This window comes from Stegostoma tigrinum, chromosome 23 (genome assembly GCF_030684315.1).
Source record: "Stegostoma tigrinum isolate sSteTig4 chromosome 23, sSteTig4.hap1, whole genome shotgun sequence".
NCBI lineage: Eukaryota > Metazoa > Chordata > Chondrichthyes > Orectolobiformes > Stegostomatidae > Stegostoma > Stegostoma tigrinum.
In genome coordinates, this window is record NC_081376.1 from 35,150,004 (window position 1) to 35,170,197 (window position 20,194).

Consider the following 20,194-nt stretch of genomic DNA (forward strand, 5'->3'; position numbering starts at 1 on the left):
TTTAATATTAAGAATCCAGACTTTGCAAAGTGCTCAGTCATGTTTTTCACAGTGATAATAACTCATACCCTTTTAAGCCTACCTTATGATCTCTCTCTAAACTGAGTTCTGGCAAGATTTCAGTGTGATTTATCTCATCTACAGCAGAAGAAAACCACAAGAATAATTCAGATTTGGCCCCACTGTCCTGTCTTCCTATTCCAAAGTTTGACGGTTTCTGCCACAACCAATATCTGTGAGAAAATATTCAGTGTTTCAGCACTATACTTGAATAATGATATCTTGCTACTGCTTCTCTGTCTGTGATTGAGTGTATTCCGAGTTTCACAAGTCCCTTTGAAGTCACTTCTGTAAGACTGCCTAGTGGGATTTCAAACCATGTTAAACACTGACATAAACTTGTGCAAACCAATGATTTTGCTAATTGTAACAAATAGGACTGAATGTTCTTGAAATATTTTTATATCACATTTTGAAGTAATGTGTCTAGTTGTTGGAACAAGAATGCCTCTCGGCTTATCCACGAGGAATAAATGTAACGATATTGCAGTCAAGCTCTCAATCTGAGCTATTTATAATCTGCTGCAGGGAACAATAATTAAGTTGAGTAAACTTTATGAAGTTGAAATGCTTGACATACAAGAAAGTGTAATTGGCTTCAGTCCTTATATTTCAGGTACATAGTGGTATGCTCATTCTGAACTTTTAATTTGTGTTGAAGCTAAAGTCTAAAATTCAGGATTTGAGCAAAGGTTTGTAGCTTGGGTGCTGGTTGTAGATGTTGGTGTGTTTGCCGAGCTGGTGAACACGCTAACATTCGATAAATGCTAATGTTATCTATCACTGATTAAAAACGTTTCGGTTTTGTGGGTGACTATATTCTTGGTGGTTTAAAGCTTTTGGAGGCATCCAAAATATGCTTGAGCATTAACTGGGGTTTTTTTTGTGCCATGTGCATCAATTTTAACACCTATGCAGTTTTTCTTCACTTGAACTTATCACATGATCTATATTTGTCTTGACTAGCCAGCCCTGAAATTTACCATGACTCATTGAATTGTGATTTTATTTTATAGAACCCCTCAGTGTGGAAACAGGCCATTTGGCCCAACAGATCCACACTGCCCTTCCAAAGAGCATCCTACCCAGACCCATCCCTGAAACCCTGCATTTCCCAAGTCTAATTAACCTAACTTACACACCCCTGGACACCACGGGCAATTTAGCATGGCCAGTCCACCTAACCTGCACATCTTTAGACTGTGGGAGGGAACCAGAACACCGAGAGGAAATTCATGCAGCCACAGGGAGACTGAGGGTGGGATCATGCAGCCACAGGGAGACTGAGGGTGGAATCAAACCGGATCCCTGGTGCTGAGGCAGCAGTCCTAACCACTGAGCTACCATGCTGCCCAAAAATATTTTTACTAGTTGAACTTGGTAGAAATTTTCTGTTGCACAGAACTCTAATTTTGGCAGCATCCTAAGTTAAGGGGTTTCCTGACACAGTAAAAGACATATCAATGTTTTGATCTGTGCTTATGATCCAATATGTGTTATAATAAGATGGTTTGTATGAATGTACATGATGCCACTTACGTGCTGTATGGTCTATTTAGATACTTTCTCTGGTCCAGTGCTGTGAATGATTTGAACCCATCTTGCATTCTAGAATTGACCAGCTACTTCTCAGGATTTGCATAATGTACTAAAACCCTTGATCTAAAAACATTATTATCCCCTTGACGTACAAACAAGATATTATGAACTTGCATGTGCCATACACGGAGTTCACCAGTAGATGGAGCTAATTAAAGTTCTGGTAAGGTGAGATTGATGGCAAACGTAGAAGCTGGTTTATTTTCTAGAATGCATGTGCCTGAACAATTCTGGCTTTTAAACATTCTTCCAAAGTGCTTCTTTTAACAGCACAAAGCAGGATAAACAGCGACCATCCTGAATAATAAACTTTTTTTAAGAATCATAGAATACTGCAGCACATGAAGTACCTGTTTAATCTTTCAGGTCTGTGCATGTTCTTTTGAACAGCAATCAAGATAGTCGTCCTCTCCCATCTCTGCATTCCTGCATTTTTTTCACCTTCTCGTATTTGTCAAATGCCTTGAATCTCCAACAGCTACTCTATCAGGCAATGCGTTCCACACTTTAACAGCTGTTTTATTTTAAAATATCATCTCCTGCCTTGTTCTTTTACATTTCACCTTCCATCAGTGCCCTTTGTGTTTAAGAGCCTAATATCCATATGTTGACTTAAGCAGCAAAAGGTTTTCAAATTTGCAAAGGCTTTATGTAAATCTGTAGTTAACAACACAAACACCAGTTTCCACTTTTCTTTCTGATTCCTTTCCCTCACCAGACATTTTGAAGTCTTGCTGTATTTTGAATTTGAGCCCTTAACAACTCAGTTCACCTCAGTTGTGAGACTGTTAATATTTACGTATAACATATTAAACCAAAATCCCCACTGGTGGCATGGCCAGAAATGTGACATTGACGAAGTTCACTAACTTCACAGCTTGACTCCTGCCTTGCATTTTAATTATAACCACCTTGAGAATGTGGTGGTAGTGGCAGGCTACCTTTTTGAACTGCTACAGTCCATTTGCTGTACGTAGACCCACAATGCCATTAGGGAGGGTGTTTCCCGGGTTTTGCAACACTGAAGGAATGATGATATACTTTCAGGTCAGGATAGTGAGTGGCTTGAAGGGGTTCCACCAGAATTTTCTGCTTTAATCCAAAAATTAACTTCTCAGATGTGCGGTAGATTTGGAGCTTGTCTCAACAAAGTGTGTATATTGAGGATGTTTCATCTGAGGAGCAATCGGGAATAAGAGGTCATAGTTTTAGGCTAAAAGAGTGACAGATTTAATGAGGAATTAGTTCTCTCAAAATATTTTAAGCATCTTGATCTATGTGCTGATGGTTTAGTTAGCATTTACCTAAAACCAAAATATTGAGCTTGTTTATTCACAATGTTTAATTTATCCTAACTTTACACTCAGAAGTTTTATATAAGCCAAAGGGGGGGTAAGAATAAAAGAGCTTTTGTTCAGTAAGTTAGGATCTGGAACTGGACACCTGTACAGGGAATAGAAGCAATTCCTTCTATTTTGGATTTGGATCTATACAGTTATCATCCATTTCAAGTATTAAAGCTATTCAACATATAATTTCACATAACCTAAAGGAGTGCAAAGCATTCTCACTCCAGTGATGTTGAATTGCTGTGGTGTGTAGAGTCAGGAGTGAAATACTTTGTAAATGGTTTGAGATGTTGACAAGATTCATGACTAGCAGTTTGGTTTTGGCACCATGTGGTTTTTGAGAAAACTGTAACAGTTCTTTAATGCAAGACAAATAAGATTAATAGGTAATCATGTAATTAAAACTAGATGGGCTTGGACGTTAGAACAGCAGGAAATATAATTGGGATATAGCTTATTACAAACATTAATCATAGCAGGCTTTCTGGTATGCATGATATTTTTGGCAAGAATTTGGACAAGTGATTGACTCTGCTGTAAATGAGCGCCCTTGTAAGAAGAACCTCCTGACTCAGTGCATTTTGTTCAAACATGTAAGCCTTCCTATTTGGCGTGTACTGCAGTTCACCAGTTGCTGTTTTGTTGCTGAGTGACAGACTGTCTAATTTCAGTGGGGATAAAAAAGTTAGTCTCTTCTGCCATCTAGGGTAGACTGCACTCTTATCTGTTGTTATTATTCTTTCGTTAGCAAAATATTGTCCTGTATTCAGTGAAATTCTATGACAAGAAAATGGGCAAAGATTGTAGACAATTTTCAATAGCTGGTGTTGGCATCTTAATAATTCTGTTTGAAAACACCCATTAGTTGATATTACTTAATTCTGAAATTCTTTATCCCAGGGGATTGTAGGTGCTTGGCTGCTAAATACAAGGCTCAGTTAGATTCTTGGCTCCTCCGAGTATTGAGGGATTTGGGGAGTATGCAGGAGACCAGAGTTGAAGCCCTAGAGTAGACAAGTTCTTTTACAGTTGTGCAGGGCATAGTGAGACCACATCTAGAATACTGTGTACAGTTTCGTTCTCGTGGCTTAAAGGTTTAATTGAACTAAATCAGTTCAAAAAAGTTTCACTCGACTGATTCCTGGGATGGAAGTGTTACCTTATCAGAAAAGATTGAGCCTATATCCTTTTAAAGTTTAGAAGAATGAGAGATGATCTTATTGAAATACATAAGGTCCTAAGAGTACTTGACAGGGAAGTTGCCGCTGTTGGGATGTTTCCTGTTACAGTAGAGACTAGAATTAAAGGGACACAGTTTAAAAATAATGGGGTCTCCTATTTAAGACTGAGATGAGAGTAAGTTTTCTTTTCTCTGAGGGTTGTTAGCCTAAGGAATTTGCTTCCCTAGGGAGTTGTGGGGTCAAGGTCATTGAATACGCTCAAAGCTGAGTAAGATGTGCCCTTCATTGACAAGGGAGTCGATGACTATAGGAGTCAAAAAAACTACAGGTTCTGTAAGTCAGAATCAAAACCAGCAATTGCTGGGAAAGCTCAACAGGTCTGGCAGCTCTGGAGAGAAATCAGTTAATGTTGTAGGTCTGGTGACCCATTCCTCAGCACAGGATTATGGGGCCTAGATAGGAATATATAACTGAAACCCTGTAAACGGATCAGCCATGATCACATCAAATGGCAGGACAGTTTTAATAGGTATTTTTGCTTCTAGTTGTTCCCTTTGTATTATACATCAGGCGTGATAGTATTTAGTTGCAGAGCAGGCTCAGTGGCCTGTTTGGTTTATCCTTCTATTTCTTCTGTTCTTAACATTAAAGTATATGTCTCGGGAATACCAGTAACACAAGTAAATGAAAGAATCAGCATTATCAAAGGAGTCATCTTGTCAAATATTAGAACCCCATCTGTCAGCCCAGGTGAGCATTTAAACTCCTTGGCACTGTTTGAAAATGATCGTGGCTCAGTCATATGAATACTGTAATTCTGAGAGTTGGTTAGATACTTGGAACTCTGAGTAACTTGCCTCCTAACTGCCCAAAGCTTGTGCACGATCTGAGGTCAGGAGTGAGACAGAATACTCTCCACTTGCCTGTTGCAGCGTTGAACATTGCAGGCCATTTGATGTATCTACACCCACGTTTGACTCAGAGAAATTGAAGGATGGCGGTATGACGGTCTGGAGGGAAACTTGCAGGTGACGGTGTTCACATGGACTTGCTGCTCATGCCTTTCTAGGTGAAGTGGTCTTGAGGTCAGAAGATGTAGTCTAAGGAACCTTAGTAAACATCTGCAGTACGAGCCACAAAATCAGCATTTGTGAAGTGATCTGAAGGTTGCTGCATTGAAATGCTCACTGAACAAAGTTTTGACCATCTTAACATAGTCTTGCTAGGGTGCAATGGCCATGTTTTTAATATATAACCTGATGTAAAACTGGCCTTACAATGGACCATAATCTGTAACTGCAATTGGTCTCCCAAATCAATTTACAGTTACATAATAATGGTAATAGTCTTAAATGATTAAAATATTATCATATGTACATAACAAACATTTGGTAAGCTTTGGCAATTCCCTTTCAGCTGAGAATTGGTGTAGTTTGGATGTACATTTTGTTTTTGCAAAGTGTAAGTATAGAGTGAAATATAGAAATGCAAATTTGGTTTTTGAATGTCTTTCACAGCTCAGTAATTGTCATGGTTACAATGAAATATTTCAACATTATTAGTCCATCAGCATTGAAGGTTTGAAAACTGACGTCTATTGGGATTAAAAACAAAAGAAGAACTGTGGATGTTAGAAATCTGGAACAAAAACAGTAATTCTTGGAGAAACTTAGTAGTTCCGGCAGGATCTATGGAGAGAACTCGGAGATAACATTTTGGGTCCAGTGACCATTCTTCAGAACAGTTCTGAATGATCGTTGGACCCGAAACATTGACTCTGAGTTCTCTCCATAAATGCTGCCAGACTTACTGAGTTGCTTCAGCAATAACTTTTTGCCTAAGGCAACTTTGTCTTTTATGCACCAGATGCAGCAGGCCAACAGCACAGCACAGCATATCAGAACCATCTTGAGGGCAGTAAGTGATAGAAACAAATGCTGGCTTTAATATTGATGTTCACATCCTGTGAAAGAAGAGAACGTTATAGCAAATAAAGATAATAGTGTGGAGCTGGAGGAGTGGAACAGGAAAGTTGACGTTATGGGTCGGGACCCTTCTTCATTTCTGTGCTCCTCCAGCTCCACACTGTGTTATCTTTGACTGCAGCATTGCCAGTTCTTACTGTCTCTAATGTAGCAAATAAACTGTTAAACAGACACTGCCACCTTTTGGGTGCCAGTGGTTCTATCAGCTAACCCACAAAGAACTTGAATAAGATTTGGAGACATGGCTTCCGATGGTGGAATGATGAAAATTGGGAATGTGCAAGCGGCCAGAATTAGAGGACAATATATGTCTTGAACATTCCACTTTCAACCGAATTGTCACTCTGCTCCTTGATTGCACTTTTTCATAGTCATTTTACACTCTGGTGCAATATTTATCTTGCCATTTTGGGTGCAATAGTTAAGTTTAGCAATTTCTTTTTAAACAATTCACTGCAAGATTTCAATAAGTATAATGGATGTACATCCATGCTGCCTACCATTGAGAGGGACTTTAGCTTGCAAATTGGGCAGGAGATGACCTTTCAAATACTGTTAACAGCAGGTAATTCAAGTAATATGAACAATTAACGCTACTTTGTTCCTTGCATTCACAGGGTGACATAAAAGGGTACCTTCGTGGTCAACAGCATGAACAAAGCTCCCTTGGTTCGGAGCTGCTACAGAGAATGGCCTGTGAGATTGCTGCTGGGCTTGCTCACCTGCACAAGCATGGTTTTGTACACAGGTGTCTATTATGATTATTATTAAAATCCAAATTACTGTATTCCTTTGAGCAGATTCTTCAAAATAAGTACATTATCTTTTGTTTCCCTTTTGTTTGCAACGATGGCAGGTGACAATTGGGTTTAAAATATTGGATTGCAGACAGTTTGGAAGGCTCATCAAACAAAACATTTGCAAAAACCGATTGTGCTTAAAATTTATCTGAGAGTGTGATAGGAGAGGCAACATCCCACCCAGCCCAAGAAATTGTGTTTTCTAAGTTCGGTTTCAAATCTATGTAGGCCATTTTGTCGATTAGTATATTCCTCTAACTTTGGCACCAGAGTCTTTTTTGTTTATTTTTAAGTGAAGGTCAAGTTGAAATAATTTGTCTGTTAATTGCTGTCAAGCTGGGTGTGTTGATAATGCTGTTAAAAGGATCTAAATTTAAGAATTATTAGCTTGACAAATTGGTACGGTATTCTGAGGCTCTTGCATGACTCTGGTGATTGGAAAGGTCAAGGTATTATGTATTCAAGGACAAGATGTTTTTGCAAGGGGGTGGGAAGAGAAAATATGCAAAGACAAATTGAAAATGGAGCTTGTCTTTTATGAAGTCTTAGCTCAAAGTACACCGTAGATTTGCATGTCTGTAAACAAATGGTTGCACTTTAATTTAGACTTTATTTGTGCTTTGGTTTGCGAGCTAAAAAATCTTTTAAGCCAAGAGAGCAGTATATAGAAAAATGTTAACTGATTTTGCAAGTCTGTTTTTCCTACTGAGATAACTAGCCGCTTGAACAGTGCACTAAAACAGAATGTATACTTAATGTACTTTCCGTGGATAATTATTTTGTCAACCATGCAGTTAATCCATTTCAATGGATACTGAACAGGGACAAAAGAAGTGAATCACCAGATTTTTTAAAAAAAACTAGTAAATCCTTGTGTGCCAGAACTTGCATTGACAAAGTGGTCTTCGGCTAACCTCGTATATTCAACTTGGAATAATTGAAATTGGAATAAGACACAGCTGATTAAATTCATAAATGCTCTGCCTGTCTAGTCACCTACTGCCAAATATGATGAGCAGACAGTTTAATGTGACAGGTCAGTTTACATGGGATTTATTATGACGCACTAAAGCAAAATTTTCATTTATGCAATGATCTCTCCAGAGCTAAACAACAGTGCTCATGTTGGTAGATCTAGTGTAATTATTTGTACAGCCAATGATGGTGTTGTTGAACAGTCTGAAGAAAGTGGTGGACATATTCCCCCCCCCCCCCCCCCCCCCCCAGAAGTATTTTTGAATTTTTTTAAAGCACTTTGATAACTCATATCCATTGGAGTTTCAATTTTGTGTGAATGAACCATTGGTGAAAAATGTGTTCACATATTGTAGGTAAAATTTGCTTGTTCTGACAGTTTTTTTTTTAAATAAACTGCACAATGGAATTATGTCTGCCGTTCTAATGCATCAAGCTGTAACTTTACAACCTTCTCCCCAGGTACGCAGTCAATGTCTGTCCCTCTGTTCATCCAATTGTCACAGCATTGATTACTCTACTTTCTATTCCTGAAATGTACCATGGAAAACAACTTGTGCTCCTGAACGTTGGATCCTCTGGGTTACCATAACCAGTGTTCATTTCTGGCAACAATATCCTGCTGCTGTCTGAGTATGTGGAAAAGCTCCAGCATCAGTGATTTTGTTGCTGGTGGTGATTCGAAGCAGCTGAAGTGTTTTGTTCCATCCTGTTACTTTGACCAACTGCTTTGAGATTGCATGGATTTATTCCAAATGATATGGGAAGTAGTGATGTAGGAGAAAATAGTTGTTTCCTTTGACTAAAATGACACTGATCACAGACAGTTAAGTAGTTTCATTGTTTTTTTAAAAGCTAAATCTATCTATCTATTCTATTCATGCATAGATTATTTAGAATTACGTTTTCAAATTCAAGCAGTTTCGTATAATGTGAGTGTCTATTCAGCATATTTTATGGAATTATAAAAAAGCAAGGCATTCACTTCACAAGGGTATAAATATAAAGTTCTGCCTGGTTCAATTATTTGTGTCAATTTGTAACCAATCGTAGAATGGTTCAATTAGGGTGACCTTGATGTGCATGTCCACAGATCCTGAGAGACGCAGAGTTAAAGTTTTGAGTCCGGTGACCTTTTGTCAGCTCTCAAAATAGCTGGAGGAGGGTGGTATTTATGTTGATGAAGAGGGTGAGGTTGGGTATCGGGGGAATAGGGTACATGAAGGCAGAGCCCACAGCAAGAGAGAGAAAAAGGAACAGTCAAACCAAAAAGTTGTTGATGTTAAACTGAGAGAGATAATTGTTAGGAAGATGCTAACAAAAAGTTTAAATTATTGAAAATGGTTCGGTTGTGCTGGGAGCATCCCATATATAGCAGAGTTTGGGAGAAGCTAATGAACAATGAAAGAAGCCGACTGTAATGCTCCAACAAGGTCCAATACAAGGTGGAGGAACAACACCTCATCCTCCACCTAGGTACCTTTGTACATGTCAGACTGAATGTTGGGTTTACCAATTTCAGAATGTGAACATCTTTTTCCTTGTTTGTTACCAGTCCTACACGCTGTAGGTCCTTTTACGGTCAGGTGCTGGAAACTGGGATTAGAGTAGCTATATGTTTAATGACTGGTGAGGACATACGGGGTACAAAGGCCTCTTCCTGTATTGCAAAACTCTTGACTATGACCAAGGAGGAGGCCGTTCAGTCTGCAGTACTTGTGCAGGCTCTTTACAACAGTAATTTAGTTTGCCTCTGTCACCTTTACTATTCTTGTAGCTGTACAATTTTTTAAAATCTCCTTTGGGAACTTATCCAAATCCCTTTTTAAAGTCATGATTATGGTGAAAGCAGATTCATTCTTGGGTAGTACATTCAAGATCTTAACCACCAGCTGCTCAAGGGATTTTTCTCATATGCCCTTTGATTTATTTGGCAATCTCTTTGAATCTGGATCCTATGGCACTTGACTTTACTGGCAATGGGAACAGTTTCTCTCTCATCCAGACTCCTTATGATTTGGAAGTTTGATTGATTAGCCATTTTGTGTCAGAATAATGAAGGATAAAAGGAAGAATTTGAATTCATAAAGCACTTCATCCCATTTCTCAAATTCTAAAAGTACTTCACATGACTCACCTTTACATGCAGTGATTGCTGTGTGGTAAACATGACAGTTAATTTACGTACAATCAATAATGAGAAGCATGACCAGTTAATCTGGTTTTTGATGGCAGTTAAAGTATGAATCAAAAATAGAAAACAAGCAGGTCTGGCAGCATCTGTAGGAAGAAAGCAGGTGACTCTTCATTAGAACTGTTAGTGGTTAGGAAAATGTGGTATTTCTGCTGAAGCTGAAGTTGGAGAGTCACCAGACTCGATGTTCATTCTGCTTTCTTCCTACACCTGCTGCTAGACCTACTGAGTTTCTCCAATTTCAGTTTTTGTTTCCGATCTTCGGTATCCACAGTTCTTTATTTTACTTTGGTTGAAGGAGGAATGTTAAGCTGGCATAGGAGAATTGTACAACATTGTAGAAGGCCATTTTGCTCATTGTGTCTGTGCTAGCTCTTTGAAAGAGCAAATCCATTGGCCCCAATTCCCTGCTTTTTCTCCATAGCTTTGCAACATTCTCCTTTTCAAGCATCTGTTGGTTTCCTTTTCAAATGAAACTGTGATATCGTCAGTTTGCACTTAAGTCATAGGAGCAGGCAAATGGTTCCTCAGCTAATGTCTCAATTAGTATCACTACCAGTTGGGGCCTGACTAGTGCACTGTAGAATCTCTAGCAATGCGACAACTTGATGGCTTCTTTAATTTAGTGAAATGTCCTATAGAAACATTCTAAATAAGGCACGACAATTAGCACAAAAGACAAGACTAAAAAAGCAAATACTGTGAATGTTGAAAATCTGCAACAAAGTCAAAAATGACTGGAAATACTGAGCAGGTTTGCTACCATTTGTGGGGAGGAACAGAGCTGAAGTTTCAGGCTGAGATGACCTTTCATGAGAGAGGTTTCAGTTTTATTACTTAACTAAGTTATGCTGCTGCATCTCAACATTGAATCTGCACGTTTCCCCTACCACTTTCTTGCTTAGTTACACTCCTCGCCCCTCAATAGTGCATGGCTTTTATCTCTAATACCTTAATGAACATAGAATGACTCCTCTCTGCTTCAATTGGAACATCAAAACTGATGGTGAAGGAAATGCAACATAGCCTTTTGAAATGCAAAACTTAGGCATTCCTCTTGCTGCTTTGTAAGAAGGGTTTGTTTGATTATTGTACTGTAGTTTTTAAAAAGTCCATTGAAAGTTCTAAAATGTCACATTGTAGTGAGCTCAGAGGTTGATTGTCTCCACTTTCTGTCCACAGATGCTGTCAGACTAACTCAGTTTCTCCAACAATTTCTGTTTTTGTCAATCGTAATTACACTGGAATAATTTTCATTCACATATGCCTAAGGAGAACCAAAACTGAGGACCTTCCTCAGTGAATGTGTAGAAGCAGTGTAAAAGCAATCAAATGCTTGAGTGGTTTATTGAGCAGGGTTGATTTACATTCAGATAAAACACACTAAAACTGAATACCAGTTTTATAGAATTATGGTAAATGTTATCATGTTTAATTTTAAATATTAAATTTTTGTTTGACAATGTTAATGGAATTGTCATAAAGAGCTGCTGCTTGGATAGAACAATCTTTGAGATGATACATCAGGGCAACATATTTGATAAGCTTTCAGCCATCTGACCTTATATCGCCTTATGCGGATTAATATCAAATTTTGTTACCTATTGTGTAAAGCATCTTGGAACAATAAGTAGATTCAGGGCCATTCTATAAATGCAGATTGTAGTTTTGGAAGCCTCAGTTCTATCCTTCAGTAAGGCTACCGGACTGGTCAACTCTCACTTCAATTGTCGTTATAATTTAAGCTTCTAAACAGCCATCAAAACAGGGAACTTTCTACTCAACTGGTTAATATATTGTTCGCAATATTTTGCGGCTTTGCTGAAAAGCAAATTGTTTGAAGCAAACACAGACCATGTTCTAATTCTCTTTACATGTTCCAGTTCACCCTTCTCCAGTTGGGAGGTAAGGAAGCAGTGTTCAGTTACATCAATTGGTCCCTTGGCTGGTTTACAATGCAGAGTGATGGCAACAGTGTGGGTTCAATTCCCACAATGAGGTTACCATGAAGGACTCTCCTTCTCAGCCTCTCCCCTTGCCTGAGGCATGGTGACCCTGAGGTTTGATGAAGCTTTGGCAACTTTGCCTTTTTAATATGTTGGAGAAAGTTACCTATTTACATGTGTGTAAAGTTTTCACTCCTCATACAACACTTACTTTTGCCAGAAGATGGCAATGTGAACTCATTTTTATTTTGGTTTTTATCAGGCATTTTATTAAATTTGTCGCTTCAGTAGATTGGTTTATCTTTTTGTCACAGTGCTCACCATGTACTGGAGGATGTTCCTTTTACCCTGTTGGCTTCCATAATTCCCCACTATTGTTGCGTTCTGTGTGTCCATTGTCTTACCTGCAAATTTGATTTATATTTACGTTCCCCTTTCCTCAACCTATCTCGCAACAATTGATCCAATAGTTGCCCATTCCCATCCTAAAATCTTGTTTTGTGACATTGAGTTGTTAATCTGGCTGTTAATGTTATCATTTAAAGAAAGCAGTTGCTGAATACTAGCTTTGGAAGCTGGTCGGTGGAGAACTGCAAAGCTGACGGATGCCAGAACCATGAGTCTGTGCATGAATCCTCTAACATCATTTAGATATAAGAGCCAGGACATATTTGATTAAAGTTCTCCCTTCTGGTAGCTGGGTGCCCAGGTGTCTCAATCATAGGAAGAGAGTTCTTGAACAGACAACAGGAAGACAGACAATGTAATGTACCAGAGGAATTTCAAGATGGGTTTGGGAGGATCAGAAGAGAAAGGAGCAGTTAGGTAAATGGGCATACTGAATGCGATTGAAGAGAAGGTGAAGTGCATGGTGCTGGAAACCACAGAACCCTCTAGCCTTTGAAAGATTAAAAGATAATTAATGATTAGTAGACATAAAGTATTGCATTAAAAAAGTAACAAAAATAACATTGGTAAACTTGACAAAAAGTTGCAAAGCTTTGAAAATACAGACAGATATATCTCAACCTGACCTAAACAAATGTTATTCATCCATCCTCTTGCATCTTGTGAGATCTTCACTTTAATATAGATTAGTTGCTACCTTTGCATGCAAATGAATAACCTCCAGAGTAATTTGTTACCTTTAAATTGTTTCTGATGTACTGAAGCTATTTCAATGTCTGTCTCTTCTATCAAAAAAATGGAGGTTATTTTTTGCTGAATCTGAAATTAAAAATCTTATGACGACCATGAAACTGTGTTGATTGTCAGGGGAAAAACCCATCTGGTTCACGAGTGTTCTTGAGGAAAGGAAATTGCCATCCTTCCCTGGTCTAGCCAACATATAACTCCAGACCCACAGCAAATGTAGTTGACTCTGGGCAATTAGGGATGGACAATGAATGCTGGCCTAGTGTGTGACACCCACCTCTTAGGAACGAATAAAAAATTGTTTATTTATGTGTTTCAAATGAACAAAATATTCCACAAGGCTGATTTTTAAAAATAAGTGACAATGAGGTTGTATTGCCTAATTTGTATGTTACTGAAAATGTAATCTTTTTCTTGATCACAAATTATCTGAAATATAATTTGTAATCAAGAAATTATCTGACTGAAGAGAAAGAAGATTATTAAGAATGATCTAACTGAAATATTGAGCTAAAATGTACAAACTTGCTGGAGAAGGAAAAAAAGTTTATTTTTGAAAGCTACTGAAACTTCGGAATTGTTACTCCTACTCATTTTTCACGCGACTAATTAATAAAGGTGTGTATATAGTGACCCCTTGAGTTTTTGATCGTGACTCCTATGCAAGTATGGAAATGATTGTCTTAGTGGTATTGTTGCTGGATTATTGATTCAGAAATCCTGGAGTGCCAGGCTCGAATATGCCATGGCAGAGCGTGAAGTTTTGAATTTCAATAACAAAATCTGTGTAATCACAGGACGAGATCGGGTATATCCCTGAACTTTGAGGAGCTAGGAAAGAGATTGCTGGGGCTCCTTGCTGAGATATTTGTATCATCAACAGCTACAGGCGAGATGTCAGAACACTGGAGGGTGGCTAATGTGCCATTTCTTAAGAAAAGTGGTAACGAGAAGCCAGGGAACCGTACACCGGTAAGCCTGATGTCAGTTTGGGTCAGTTGTTGGAGAGATTCTAAGGGTCAGGATTTACATGCATTTGGAAAGGTAAGGACTGATTAACAAAGGTCAAACATGGTTTTGTGCATAGGAAATTGTCTCACTAACATTGCCAAGGTCATTTCCTCGTGTGGGGAGTCCAAGATTCGAGAGCATAGGTTTAAGGTGGGAGGGTAAAGATTTAAAAAGGTACTGAGGGGTACCTTTTTCACACAGTGGGTGATGCGTGTATGGAACAAACTGCTAGGGGAAGTAGTGAAGGTGACTACAATTACAACATTTTAAAAGGGATCTGGATGGGTACATGGATGGGAAAGATTTAGAGGGATATGGGCCAAATGCTGACAAAAGAAACTGGATCAGTTTAGGATATCTGGTCAGTGCAGATGAGTTGGACAGAAGTCTCTCTATTTCTGTGCTATATAACTCTCTGACTCTTGAGACTGATTACTTGGTGAACAATTACCATGAAACCATTGTCAGAAAAAGCCATCTACTTCACTAATGTCAGTTAGGGAAAGAAAGTCCCATCCTTATCTTGTCTGAGCTGCAATGTAGTTGATGGAACAGTCCTCTGAAATGGTCTAGGAAGCGGATTGCTTGTAAAAGTAGTTAGAAAAGTCTCAACAAAATGAGACCACCTGGCAAACACAGCACCAGAAACTCTTAACACCTGGGAGCTGATACCTAAATTGGGTGAGCGTTTGTCACAGACTATATCAAGCAATAGGTAAGGTGTGATTCCACAATGAAGATGGTTCAGATACCACTAAAACCATCCCTGGATATGTCACTTCCCACCAACAGGATGGACCCAGTGGTATACAGCTGGAAGGGAGTTGCCTACTGAGTATTCACTGTTGAGTCCAGACAGCATGAGGACTAATGGCAGATCCAACGTGGACTTGGAATGCTCTTGCTGATTACCACATTCTGTCCTCCTTCGGTTAACAAGTCAGCTCCTTCAACATTTAGAGGAAGCAGTAAGGATGCAGAATGTACCCTGGAAAAGGGATTTCAACTACTAACAGTGGCTCAACATCACCACTAATTGAGCTGGTTGTCATCCCAGCGGATATTTCTGTGAAGTAGGTCTGATGCATCTGTGATAGTGTCAGTGAGAGTGACTACACAGCCGTTGTAGAGATGAAGTTCTGCTTTCACATTGATAATACTTGCATTGTGTTGTATGGCAGTATCAGAATACTAAATGGGAAAGAATTTGATCAGATCTAGCAACTCCATATTGGGCATCCATGACGCACTGAACATCCATCAGAATCAATTTAATCTATAACCTCATTTGCCATGCCCCTCACTGTACCCAGTATAATCAAGCCACAGATTAACCCTAGTACAATGAAGAGTGCAAGATAGCATGCCAGGAGCATCATTAGGCGTATCTAAAAAATGAGGTATCAACCTGGTGAAGTTAGAAAACAGGACTATTTGTTTGTCGGATAACATAAGCAACAAGTGATGGAGCTGAGCAATCCTACAACCAACAGGTCAGAGTTAAAGTCTGAACTCCCACTACATTCATTTGCGAATGGTAGTGGGCAATTAAACAACTCAGTTGAGGAGGAGGCTCCACAAATATCCCATCCTCAGTGATGAAAGAGCCCAATTCAAGAGTGCAAAAGAAGCATTCGCAATAATTTTCAGCCAAAATTGTCAAATGGATGATTCATTTTGGTCTCCTCCTGTTGTCCTCAGCATCTCACATACTAGTCTTCTGCCAATTCAATTCAATCCACATGATATTAAGAAACAGTTGGAGACACTGGATAGAATTATCGAATCCTTTCGATTGTGGAAGCAGGCCATTCAGCCTGTTAGCTCCACTGACCATCTGAAGAGCATCCCGCACAGACCCACGCCCCCTCCAAACTTATTCCTGAATTTTCCATGGATAATCCATCTAGCCTGCACATCCCTGGACACTGTCACAACTTAACATGGCCAATACACCTAACCCTGCAAATCTTTGGTCTGCAGGAGGAAACCCATGCAATCACAGGGGGCATGTGCAAACTCCACACAGATGGCCACCCAAGGCTGGAATTGATTCTGATCCCTGGTGCTGTGAGGCAACAGTGCTAACCACTAAACCAGCAGCTACAACACCGGTATCTACTAAACAATGTGGAAAATTGGCCAGATATTCCTTGTATGCAAAAGGCAGAACAAACCCAATTTGGCCAATCAGACTACTCTCAATCAGCAGTAAAATAATAGAAGATGTCATCAACAAGCAGCACCTGTTCACCGATAACCTGCTTAGTGATGCCCAGTTTGGCTTCCACCATGGCCACTTAGCTGCTGAGCTCAAGCCTCAGCTCCAACATGAATTCCAAAGCTGAGGTGAGAGTGACTCCCTTGACATCAAGGGCACATTTGAGTAAATGTAGCCCTAAGAAGCTCTAGCAGAACTGGCACCAATAGAAGTTGGGGAAGGGGAAACCCTGTGCTGGTTGGAGTCAGACTGGCACAGAGAAAGCATGGTTGTTGGAAGTCCATTAACTCAGCTCCAGCACATCTCTGCAGGAGTAACTCGTGTCCCAAGCCTAACCATCTTCAGATGCTTCATGAACTATTCTGTTCATCATGAGGTAAGAATTGGGAATGTTTGCCAGTGATTGCGCAGTATTCAACATGATTTGCGATTCCTTGGATACTGAAGCAGTCCGTGTTCAAAGACAGCAACTCTCTTCAATCTAACGCTGAGTGTACCTACTCCTTGAAGATTGCAGTGGTTCGAGAAATCAGCTCACTACTGTTTTCTGCAAGACAGTTAGAAATGAGCAATAAATTCAGATCTGGACAGCAAAGCCTACATCCCATGAGTGAAGAGAAAGAAATAAATGGACAATTCTATACTGGTATATTGAATTACACACAATTCTCATTCATTAATACTATACTGAGACATGGCAAACAAAGTGCAGCTGGTCACAAAAATACCTTTGCAAGGTTATAGGTAGAGTTACAAAGCTGCTTCCCCACAGATTTGAGTTTCAGATGTATAGATCTTTAAAATGCCACGAGCAGGTGCAGAAAATGGTCAAGAAAGCTAATGGAATGCTAACTTTTATATCTAGAAGACAGGAACGTAAGGATGCAGAAATTGGATTGTAGCTATACAAAACCTGGTTAGACCCCATTTGGAGTACTGAGAACATATCTGGGTACCATACCTTAGGCAGAATGTTTGTTTTGGCCTTGGAGAAGGTACAGTGTAAATTTACAGAAATTGTACCCGGATTTGAGGAATTAAGCTATGATGAGAAATTATACAAACTGGACCGGTTTTCTCTAGAATTTAGAAAGCTAGGAGGTGATTGGATCAAAGTCTTTTAAGATATTAACAGGAAAAGGCAGGATAGATCAAGAGAAAAATATTACCAATAGCTAGAGATTCCGGAACCAGGGGTCATAGTTTTAGAATTAGGGCCAGAACGTTCAGGGTAGATGTTAGGAAATGCTCCTGTACACAAAGGGTGATAGATTTTTGGAGTTCTCTTCCGCAAATGGCGCTTGATGCTAGGTCAGTTGTTAATTACAAATCTGAGATGAATTTTTGTTAAGCAACGTATTAAGGAATATGGGCTAAAGGCAGGTAGATGGAGTTAGGCCACAGATCAAACAGGATCTTGTTAATGGCAGAACAGGCACAACAGGCTGAATGATCTGAGATTATGGGAACTGCAGATGCTGGAGAATTCCAAGATAATAAAATGTGAGGCTGGATGAACACAGCAGGCCAAGCAGCATCTCAGGAGCACAAAAGCTGACGTTTCGGGCCTAGACCCTTCATCAGAGAGGGGGATGGGGAGAGGGAACTGGAATAAATAGGGAGAGAGGGGGAGGCGGACTGAAGATGGAGAGAAAAGAAGATAGGTGGGGAGGTAGGGAGGGGATAGGTCAGTCCAGGGAAGACGGACAGGTCAAGGAGGTGGGATGAGGTTAGTAGGTAGATGGGGGTGCGGCTTGGGGTGGGAGGAAGGGATGGGTGAGAGGAAGAACCGGTTAGGGAGGCAGAGACAGGTTGGACTGGTTTTGGGATGCAGTGGGTGGGGGGGGGTGGGGGGGGAAGAGCTGGACTGGGTGTGTGGTGCAGTGGGGGGAGGGGGCGAACTGGGCTGGTTTAGGGATGCAGTTGGGGAAGGGGAGATTTTGAAACTGGTGAAGTCCACATTGATACCATTAGGCTGCAGGGTTCCCAGGCGGAATATGAGTTGCTGTTCCTGCACCCTTCGGGTGGCATCATTGTGGCACTGCAGGAGGCCCATGATGGACATGTCATCTAAAGAATGGGAGGGGGAGTGGAAATGGTTTGCGACTGGGAGGTGCAGTTGTTTGTTGCGAACTGAGCGGAGGTGTTCTGCAAAGCGGTCTCCAAGCCTCCGCTTGGTTTCCCCAATGTAGAGGAAGCCACACCGGGTACAGTGGATGCGGTATACCACATTGGCAGATGTGCAGGTGAACCTCTGCTTAATGTGGAATGTCATCTTGGGGCCTGGGATGGGGGTGAGGGAGGAGGTGTGGAGGCAAGTGCAGCATTTCCTGCGGTTGCAGGGGAAGGTGCCGGGTGTGGTGTGGTGGGTGTGGAGCGAACAAGGGAGTCACGGAGAGAGTGGTCTCTCCGGAAAGCAGACAGGGGTGGGGATGGAAAAATGTCTTGGGTGGTGGGGTCGGATTGTAACTGGCGGAAGTGTTGGAGGATGATGCGTTGTATCCGGAGGTTGGTAGTGTGGTGTGTGAGAATGAGGGGGATCCTCTTTGGGCGGTTGTGGCGGGGGCGGGGTGTGAGGGATGTGTTGCGGGAAATACGGGAGACGCAGTCAATGGCGTTCTCGATCGCTGTGGGGGGGAAGTTGCAGTCCTTGAAGAACTTGGACATCTGGGATGTGCGGGAGTGGAATGTCTTATCATGGGAGCAGATGCGGCGGAGGCGGAGGAATTGGGAATAGGGGATGGGATTTTTGCAGGAGGGTGGGTGGGAGGAGGTGTATTCTAGGTAGCTGTGTGAGTCGTTGGGCTTGAAATGGACGTCAGTTACAAGCTGGTTGCCTGAGATGGAGACTGAGAGGTCCAGGAAAGTGAGGAATGTGCTGGAGATGGCCCAGGTGAACTGAAGGTTGGGGTGGAAGGTGTTGGTGAAGTGGATGAACTGTTCGAGCTCCTCTGGGGAGCAAGAGGCGGCGCCGATACAGTCATCAATGTACCGGAGGAAGAGGTGGGGTTTGGGGCCTGTGTAGGTGCGGAAGAGGGACTGTTCCACCGAACTCATCTCCACCTATCTGGACTCCATTTTCTCCCCTTTGGTACAGGAACTCCCCACCTACATCCGTGACACCACCCACGCCCTCCACCTCCTCCAGGACTTCCAATTCCCTGGCCCCCAACACCTCATCTTCACCATGGACGTCCAGTCCCTATACACCTTCATTCCGCATGCAGATGGCCTCAAGGCCCTCCGCTTCTTCCTGTCCCGCAGGCCCGACCAGTCCGCCTCCACCGACACCCTCATCCGCCTAGCTGAACTCGTCCTCAACCTCAACAACTTCTCTTTTGACTACTCCCACTTCCTACAGACTAAGGGGGTGGCCATGGGCACCCGCATGGGCCCCAGCTATGCCTGCCTCTTTGTAGGTTACGTGGAACAGTCCCTCTTCCGCACCTACACAGGCCCCAAACCCCACCTCTTCCTCCGGTACATTGATGACTGTATCGGCGCCGCCTCTTGCTCCCCAGAGGAGCTCGAACAGTTCATCCACTTCACCAACACCTTCCACCCCAACCTTCAGTTCACCTGGGCCATCTCCAGCACATCCCTCACTTTCCTGGACCTCTCAGTCTCCATCTCAGGCAACCAGCTTGTAACTGATGTCCATTTCAAGCCCACCGACTCCCACAGCGACCTAGAATACACCTCCTCCCACCCACCCTCC

General features: G+C 41.2%; 1 protein-coding gene across 2 annotated transcripts in view; it reads left to right on the forward strand.

The window, feature by feature from the left end:
- Nucleotides 1-20,194, forward strand: part of lmtk2 (lemur tyrosine kinase 2) — a 102,478-nt gene that overhangs the window by 51,256 nt on the left and 31,028 nt on the right. For both annotated transcript variants that reach the window (XM_048551671.2, XM_059654065.1), the window contains one exon: nt 6,792-6,922. In XM_048551671.2, the coding sequence (XP_048407628.1) occupies nt 6,792-6,922 (131 nt within the window). The remainder of the gene's footprint in view (nt 1-6,791; nt 6,923-20,194) is intronic.